Source organism: Centruroides sculpturatus, unplaced genomic scaffold (assembly GCF_000671375.1).
Source record: "Centruroides sculpturatus isolate CEXI.00-Female unplaced genomic scaffold, Cexi_2.0 scaffold787, whole genome shotgun sequence".
NCBI classification, from domain to species: Eukaryota; Metazoa; Arthropoda; class Arachnida; order Scorpiones; family Buthidae; genus Centruroides; species Centruroides sculpturatus.
The window spans coordinates 1-9,837 of NW_019384977.1; the positions used below are offsets into that span (position 1 = coordinate 1).

A 9,837-nucleotide genomic window follows, 5' to 3' on the forward strand; every position below is an offset into this window, starting at 1 on the left:
AAAGAAGTTTTAAATATTAATTAATGTAATTTTTGCCCACAATTATTTTTGCCTACAGAGATTATATGTTATAAACTTTCTGTCTTTTATAGATTATATTCTGCTGCATATAATTTTTCTACAGTATCAAAAATCTGGCTCTATAATTATTTTACTTTTATCATACAATGAGGTCTGTGATATATATAAAATGTGGTCTTCATGATTTCATGAAATATCAAAGAAGCCGTCATCAAACACCCATCACCTGGCAATGGCACAATATGAAAATTTATCAATTACCTGTGGTGCACCCAGAGGCCAAGGGGCCCTGGCATCATGCAAAGAAATAGGAAAGAAATAGTGAAACGTTTGCCAAAAGTCTTTTTCTAATTAATACTTCTTTTTTATTTATCATGTCTTCTATTTCTATATTACTAATGAATTAGCAGTCACATAAAGTGATAATTTTTTTGTATTCATATTAAAAAGTTTTTTATCCATTTAACTCAGCTTCCTCAAGTTTAAATCGTGAGTCTGCCATTTAAAATTACAAATCGTATATCATAATCTACATATAATATATCCACAATAAAAAAAAATCCTAAATTATTATACAATTAAAAATTTATTAGCAAGTTTTATATGTTGAGGCAAAGGTCTTCAAACTTTGCTTTGTAACTTTGTTATGTTACTTAGGTGTGTAAAGATGTTAGTGTAAGTGTTACTTAGATTTTTTTTAATCAATGTATACATAGTAGTGATGTAACGAATATTCGGTTATTATTCGGTATTCGGCCTATTTTTCGCTATTCGGCCGAATACCGAATACCTAAAAACAGGAGTAAGAAATAACAAAAACACAATAAATTAATCATTTTGGTATTTAGATTTAATGTTGTCGAGTTAGTGTTGTTTGTTTATATTTATTTATAACTTGTAACTTGCACAAAATAAAAAATAATTATAATATTAGTCACACGTATTCACAATTTATAATTACAAAGATCAGCACACGTACTGTACAGTACACACCTATTCGTTCGAGAATCTTCGCACACATCTGAGGGTCTGACCCTGCCTATCCTTTTTGAGCACTCGTCTTTGCTCTTTCCTTTCTCTTTCTTCCATCTCTCTAGTCCACACATGCCTATGCATACATCATAATACGCGCTCACGATACTTTCGATTCGTCACTTTTCAGTCGTAGTTTTTCCATTTTATAATTACGTGACTCATAGCCTGGTGATAACGGAGAAAAGAGACAGATAGGACGTCGGTATATGTCACAGTTATGATTTCACAGATTCGAGACAGCTTGGTAGCCCGAACGGTCCCAGGTTTTCGCCCGTGCACGCTAAGTGACTTTCATTACAAGTATTTAGCTTTCCGAAGTCTATGACAACAATTGTTTGGCATTGACGGCCGCGANTTAACCATCAAAGTTGTCTGAAATGATGTCATTATGTAAGGAGATAATTGCTGGAAGTGGATTAATTCGTGCGATAAGAATTCGACCGGGAGTGTCTAATAATATTAATTAAGCATGGCTTGAGCATAAAGATGAGAATGAGCATGAAGATAAGCATAAGATGAAAAGATGAGCATGAAGATAAGCATAAGATGAAAAGATGAGCATAAAGATAAGAATGGAAGACAACTAAAGTTGATGTATATGTATTAGTGTTGCAACGAATAGTATATTCGGCCTCAGGCCGAATATACTATTCGTTGCAACACTAATACATATACATCAACTTTAGTTGTCTTCCATTCTTATCTTTATGCTCATCTTTTCATCTTATGCTTATCTTCATGCTCATCTTTTCATCTTATGCTTATCTTCATGCTCATTCTCATCTTTATGCTCAAGCCATGCTTAATGAATATTATTAGACACTCCCGGTCGAATTCTTATCGCACGAATTAATCCACTTCCAGCAATTATCTCCTTACATAATGACATCATTTCAGACAACTTTGATGGTTAATCCTCATTTGGTTGCATTTAAAAAAAAACAAGACCAAATTTGCAATTTCAGTTGCATGTGGTATTTGATTCCCCTTATATTTTTTACATTGAATTTAACATGTATTGTTTTTATACGTATACTATATGTATGTAGATTATCAATGACTTCACAAAACCTTTGAATATCCAGTAAAATTACTTATTTGAAATAACAAACGTTTTCGACCTTAATATTCGGTCTTCATTAGGTTTTACAAATGCTGAGATTCTAAGAACAGTTCAGTTCTGTTCTTAGAATCTCAGTATTTGTAAAACCGTTCGTTATTTCAATATATATGATATATTGATATATTTTTCCAGTATCCTTACAAGAAGGTATTTAACCTTTCTTCAAAGTATGTAGTTTATTTAAAACAATGACTGGAATGAATATTTAAATATTTTAATATACTTAGAATGTAAAGCGCTGAAAAATAAAATTAAACACAACATATTTATCAATGTTATAAAAAATTAAGAAACATTTTTTGCAATTGGTTTAGCTTTAGTAAATGGCTTATGTATTGAATAAATTTTTCACATATATTCCTAATTTTTCTACTTTTTTTTTGTCACAACATGCCCATCATTCACATTGGCTAATGGATTTCTTAGATGGTAGTTCAACAGATACTCCAGGAAAATCTAAACTTTGACAAAGAGCTGTAGGGAAAACTTTTATTTCTGTTCGTTAATTAATTTCTTCTAAAATAAGAGTGTTTTCCTCTTATTTTTATTTTATCTGATTCCTCTGTACAGAATAAATTTTATTTGTCTGATCTACTGTATCTACTTAGCCATTTTTCACTTTAGTTACTGAACTACTCCTTAGAAACTTTTGTTAAATGACAAATATATAGTTACAAATAAAGTTTCATGGGTTGTATAAAACCCCATGCTGCTTATTCAGCAAAACTGTAATGAAATTTAGTAAAAAAATTTTTGTACAAACTCCTAGTAAAATATGTAGGCAGGGAGGGGGCCAGTGTCGGATTAATGTATAGGCTGACTAGGCCGCATCTTAGGGCCTCAAAATTATCAATCTGTTTTCAAATTTTATAACTTTTAATAAACGAAAAAATAAGCCATTTTTAAATCCATAAGGTCTCCATTACTAGGACAATATCTAAAAGACAAAGATCTGAAAGAAGATGAAGATGCAGCAAATTTGAAAATCTGTTAAGATGTCCAATTTCAAACATCCAATTAGAAATTTTTGAATGTTTTTTGAACTTGTTTCTTGTTTGTTTACATTCTGCAGAAAAATTAATACTTTTATTTGAATTCCAAATAAAAGTATTAATTTTTGAAAAGTTCCAAATTTTGGAGCTTTCATGAGATTGCTGAGATTTTCAATTATTAACAAAGAAATTACTTTAAGACAAAGGTACAGCGAGAATTTTTGTAAACTCATCACGAATTTTAGGGTAGAAAATATCTGAATTCATTTTTAATTGCTTTTATAATTTACATTATTTATTGAAAGCAGAAATGAAGAGAATCTATGAAAGTGGGACACAACTATGCATTATTTTGAGATATGTAGATGAATTGAGTTTTGGACCAATGGAATGATTTCTGAACTTCATTGAAATTGAGGATCACACTCACAAGTCAGTGGCATAGCTGGCACATAGTGGCATAGTGATCACACTCAGTAGCATTCGGCACCCAGGAGCAAGTGGAATGGACACCCCCTTGTTCCTTAGAAGAGGTCTCGCGAAATCTATCTTGAACATTTAATTTAAAAACATATATCTAATTATTTCGATTTATAACCTTTCTTAATAACAATTTATTTCAGATTCGAAGCATTTCAACAATAAGATATTTAATTTAATAAACACACAAAAAACAATAAAACAAAATGTAATTCTTTAAGTACAAGTACATTTTGCTTTATTATAATAACATTTACTACATATTATATAAACTGTATTGAGAAAATGTATACAATTTTGTTTTGTAACAAATACATAATAATACATAAAAAAAAACTTCAAGATTGTTGTTTTCTCGCTTTTTCGTTTGCAAATTGGTCAATAACTTTCTCCAGATCAAGTTGACAAGCTATTGTTTTTCAACTGATATAGTAGCTAAAGCTAAGATGATGTTGTGACATGCTGCTTCTTAAATAAGTTTTGATTAATTTTAGTTTTAAAAAACTTCGTTCTGCTGTCGCTGTCATTGCTGATAAAGTTAAAAAAGTGAAACATGATGCAATAATGTCGGAGAATATACTTGAGGCTGCGATGTGAACTAAAAGTAGTTCGGCAACTTTGCGTATAGAAATAATTTCTTTTACCTGAGTATAAAAACACATTTTAAATTGAAGCAGTTGAAGTCCAAAACTAGGCGAAGTGTCCGAGGGGGTAACAATTTTGATCCTTCCAGAATACTTTTATCAGATGATGCGACAAGATATGCGGATGAAAAGCACTTAAAAAGTGTACATAATTGTCAAACGGATTCAAATCTAATAGTTAATTGATTAATTATTAAATCCAAAANTTTCATCAAAATTAATTATCGAGATCAAGAATCCCTCATGATTCGTGTGCCTGGAGCAGTTTGATCCAACTGCTCCACGGTAGCTTACGCCTCTGATCACACTGGAGCCAACTTAACGGAAACAACTGTAAATTTTTTGGAAACTAAGACTGGTTTGAATTTTGTTGATTGTAGATCTCAGTTACATAATAATGTAATGAATATGGTACGAAAATGTAAAGGTATACAGACAAAAATTTTGAAAAAGAACAGTAAGGCGAGTATTTTACCGTGCGCTGGACACTCATAGAATTTAATTGGTACTTCTGGTGCCGAATGTTGTATAGAATCAACAGGGCCGTGCCATGATGCAGAGAGGCGGCCGCATCAGGCGGTATCGAAAGGAGACGGCATAAGCAGCAAAATCAAAATATTATTTGAACAATTCAATAATTAAAAATTTTTACGCAACGCTTTTCTATATCGGTCTGTTATTCCGATATTGATGTATATGACTTATGATTTATCGCACGCCTCTGCCTAAGTGCTTTCGGCACCCTTTGATTTCGGTTTATGGTGCAGGTGCATTATTGGCGAGTGCGCGCGTAAAGGCTTTTGACGTGACAGAGCAAAGCTAGTTTTTGTATGTAATATACCGCGCAACCGCTCCTAAGAGCTGAGGCGGCAATTATCATAAAAGACAATTGCACGTGTAACGTGTTGATAGTTCTGCTGTAAGCTTAAATTACTGACAATATTTGATTTTAACATTAGTTTGTCTCGAGAAGTAGCAAGTAGATGTGCTGTGTTTAAATCAGTAAATCAGATATATATCGGTATCAGTATAATGTTTTGCATTTACACTAGTTCAGTTTTTGTGTTTAAAAAGTAGATCAGGTAAGAGAATTATTGTTTTTTACAGCAATTGTAGTTACTTTGAAAAGGATTATGTTGTGACAATAGAGACTCGAATTAAAAAGTAGCATTTGCATGGACTGGGTATATATCAGGTGCGGAACTTGTGCCTGTGTATGATAGAGAGTTATTTAGATAATATTGGACTACTTTTATGTTCTGTGTGATAGAGTTGCTTAGGAAATATTTGCTTTTGCGTTCGTTATTTTTTGGTCTATTTTTACTAAATTCTTATACGTTGAAGTTGAGACAATACAATGACAAGTTAAGGAAAGCGGGGCCAGATTTGAGGCGATTGGAGCGATTTGCGTCAATCGGGCCCCGCGCTTGAAGGAGCCCCGCAGGACATCAAAATTTATATATTTAAAAATAGTTTCAAATTACAGAACAGATTAAACAGTTTAGCGATCATGTCGATTGAGAGTCAAGAAGCAAGCCAGTTGGATTTTGATACCATTTTAGAAGATTTTACAGAACAAAAACTTCCGAACATATAAAATATCTCTTTATAGGTTTATATTCAATAAACTTTAGTTATAATCATTCATCAACACATTAGAAGATTTTTCATGACAAAAATTTATGTAGTTATATTCATTTTAAAATATAGAAATACTAAAACATATCTATGTGTGTTTATATTCAATAAAATGTAGTTGTATTTATATTTGGTACAGGTTTTTTAATGTAGAAATTTGTCTACCTTATGGTTCGTGACTTTTGATTTTTATAATTAGATTTTGGATTTTGTTTTAAATAAATATTTAAAATCTATATTTCAATATGTAAATTAACTGTTAATTAATTTTGTTATTTAAAGTTTTGAGGGGCCCACAAAAAAAATTCAATCGGGACTCGTACCTATTGCATCCGGCCCTGAAGGAAAAGCAAATGTCAAAACGGCTGCTAGCTGTAAATTTGACAGATATTCGTTATCTATTTACTAGCAGATGAGCCCGGCGTTGCTTGGGCAAAAAGTAACGATAGCGAAGATTAAAATTATTAGATTATAGCCTATCTTACCCGTTTTCACCGCATGCAAGAATTAGTCTCCCTCTTCCGAGATTAATTAGAGAATTTTTACATGGTCTGAAAATATGTTCGATTTTCTTCAAAAACGCAAAAAACCGCATCTAAAATAGTACAGTAAAGCCAAGTTCTTTAAGATAATCTTAACTCTCTCCCTCTTCCCCGCCGGGGAGGGCATTTCAAAAAATCCCTTCTTAGTGTGCGTTCTCGTGACATACCCGTGACATATAATTGTGTACCAAATTTCAACTTTCAACTCCTAACCGTTTGGGCTCTGCAATTATTATTATCAACCCACCTTGATTATATTATAAGATTATGCTCTGTTACCTACAAAACTTACTAGCTTTGCAAGTAGTGTTGCCACCTTTTCAAAATCGCTACCGACGCAAAATCGCAACCCGGACGGCAAGTCAGATTTGTTTGAACAGAAGTTCCTTATACATGCGCAATGTCATTTTACAATGCGAAGAATAACGTGCATGCCGGTTCTAAATCACTTACAGTTAGGGAAAAGAGATCAACAGGTTGCGCGCAATACGTCGGCGTAAACAGATTAATATGAATTGGAAACAATGTGCTGAGTCTTTTAAGAAAATTAATCAGAATTTTGGATTTTTAATCGACATTGACATTCCTAATGAAGAACTGAAGACATGTACAAAATATTGTCAAGATATACGAAGGAGATATCGATAATTCATTATATAGCAAAGTTTTGCAACTCCATAGTTTCATCAAAATTAATTATCGAGATCAAGAATCCCCTTTGACTCACTTGTTCTTGTATAACATGATAAGAGAAAAGAATGTGAAAATTGCATTTCCAAACACTGAAACAGTTTTAAGAATTTATTTATGCTTCATGATTATCAACTGTTCTGGTGAGAGAAGTTTTTCAAAATTAAAACTAATGAAAAATGATCTAAGGTCAACCGTGACCTAGAAGACTTTAAACAATTTCACTTTTTATCCAGCAATGTCAATAAAATGAAATCCACTGATTTTGATTTATTAATCAATGAATTTGCCAAAAACGTAGAAAAAACTTTTTGTAAAACAAATTGTAATTTTTATACCGCATTGAATTTTATAATAAAAAAATATTAGTTTTCATATTTCATAAAGCCTCAGCAACTTCTGTCAATTCCGTAATCTCGGATTAACCTTTAAATCAGATCAGGTATTTTACAATAGAATTTATAAGTCCTTATGTGAATAAGTCAAATGAAATTAATTTCAGAGATTATTATTTTTAGGGGCCCCAAAGCCTTACTTGTCCTAGGGTCCCCGAAAATGCAAATCTGGCTCTGCTCATCATGTTCAATTTGCTGCTGTTTTATTGATTTTACTTTGATAAGTAAAAGCAGAAGGTAAAACATTTTAATGGATGATTTAGTCATTAGAAATGATGATAACTATCTAGCTTTGTAAATATTAATTTTAGATGAATAATTTAATTTAAAGATTTATAAATAGAACATTTTATTTTCAATAATAGATTTCTATAAGTTATATATTATTTAATTTATACTGTAAATTAAACATGGTTATTTAAATACATTACTATTAATTTCTGTATAATTTCATTACAGGCAGTAGAACATTTAAAAGGTATATCCTGCTCTTCCACTTCATTTATATCTGAAAGAAATAGCTGTCCAGTTTGTTTCATGGTACCAGTTCCTGGATTAAATTACAGATTAGAATATTGTGGTCACCAGTATTGTTCTGATTGTATAAAGAGCTTGATATTACAACGAATTATTCCATTAATGTGTTGCAAGGAAGTAAGTACAAGTGCCTAGAATGGTAAACAATTAATTTGAAGTAAGAAAACTTTAACTAACTTATGCTTAAATAAATTTAATTATAACATGGTAACTTATTTTTATAAGATCATCAAGTATTGCAATACCCTTTTTTTTAATATTTCTAAGATATTGATATTTTAAGATTGTGATGTGTAACGGCTTTATTTATTAAAATTAGTTTTTATTTAACAATAATCTTCTAAATAATGCAGTGAGTGATTGATTTGCTTATAAAATGAATTTACAAAGTTGATAATTTATATTTGATAAACTGTTATTTTTAACATTATACAGTCTAATCCCAATTTAAGAGCTGTTAATGTAATGAGCTGTTTTATTTTATTGTTCTTACTGATTTACAAGAACAAAATAGTTGAATCACAAGTATGATTAGAATATTTAAATTTTTACACTCTACCAGTGGCGTAGCGTGGGTGTCAGCCGCCCGGAGCAAAGGAAAATTTCGCCATCCCCTTATTTAGGTATCTCAATTTAAAAGACTAAAATTCAGTTTCGTCACTGAATAAGTAATGAAAAATCCGTGCTAGTGTTGCCACCTTTTTAAAATCGCTGACCCAGAGGGCAGGTGAGGTTTGTTCAAACAGAAGTTCCTGACGCATGCATATGTCATTTTGCAATGCGAAGAATAATGTGTAGTGCATGCTGGAAGAATAATGTTTAGTGCATGCTCATTCCAGTAAACTTTTCATAAGATACATTTATAAACTGAAGTTACACTGTACAGTGGGTGATCGGTTAACGAACATTATCTGTTCCAAGACTTTGTTCGCTATCCGAATGGTTCGTTAACAACCGATTATCGATTTACCATAGGTTTTAATGGGAATTTAATTAATTCGTTCTGGAGACACCCAAAAATAAAAAATATATACTTTCTTACTATGTTTATTTACATTTAATAATAAAAATACATACATACACAGTCTTGCATTTTTATTTGTCATGTTTTTCCGTATGTGGGGGTTAAAGAATCTGTCTAATATCGATTGCTTTTCTCTCTTCTTCAGGATTTTTCGTAAGTAATTAATAGCATTGCAATTGTAGAAATTTCCAAGCCTCAACCTGCTTTGGATGCCATTCTAAGACCGTTGTTCTGACATCCTCCCACTTCTTCAAAGAATCTTTAATAACAGATGTCGGCATTAATCCTCTTTTTCAGAAGAAAAAATATCTCGCCGTGTTTCTTGGTGTTCTTCATTCATTTTTCTGTCGTCAGATCCGTTTCAGGTTCCATTATGAACTCTTCGATGTTCTTTATTTCTCAAATGTGATTTTTGTTAAACTCCTTTAGCTGCTTGAGTCTTCTTGATTATACAGTACTGTATTTCTCTTAAAGTTTGAACTGCGGCCTACTGTAGACCTATACTGCCCAGTAACATCAGACATCTTCTGCCCACTCTCTACCTTTGCTATTATACTCTCACCTTTCGAAAATAAAAACCGATGCAAAACTTAACGAGTGCCTGCCCGACAGTCTCGCGAATACATAAAAGAATTGTTTTGTCAGAAAAATAAAAGGCTGGAATTACAAGGGAGAGTTTCAAAGTTCGGAGGAATACTATCCGATCGGTATATACC

The 9,837-nt window shown here is 31.8% G+C and overlaps 1 protein-coding gene across 1 annotated transcript in view; it reads left to right on the forward strand.

The window, feature by feature from the left end:
- The first annotated feature begins 7,791 nt into the window (after nt 1–7,791).
- The window catches only part of LOC111632711 (ATP-dependent RNA helicase DEAH12, chloroplastic-like), a 15,921-nt gene continuing 13,875 nt past the window's right edge, over nt 7,792–9,837 (forward strand). The window contains exons 1-2 of the mRNA XM_023377213.1: nt 7,792–7,797; nt 8,020–8,214. Of these exons, the coding sequence (XP_023232981.1) occupies nt 8,098–8,214 (117 nt within the window). The 5' untranslated portion in view covers nt 7,792–7,797; nt 8,020–8,097. The remainder of the gene's footprint in view (nt 7,798–8,019; nt 8,215–9,837) is intronic.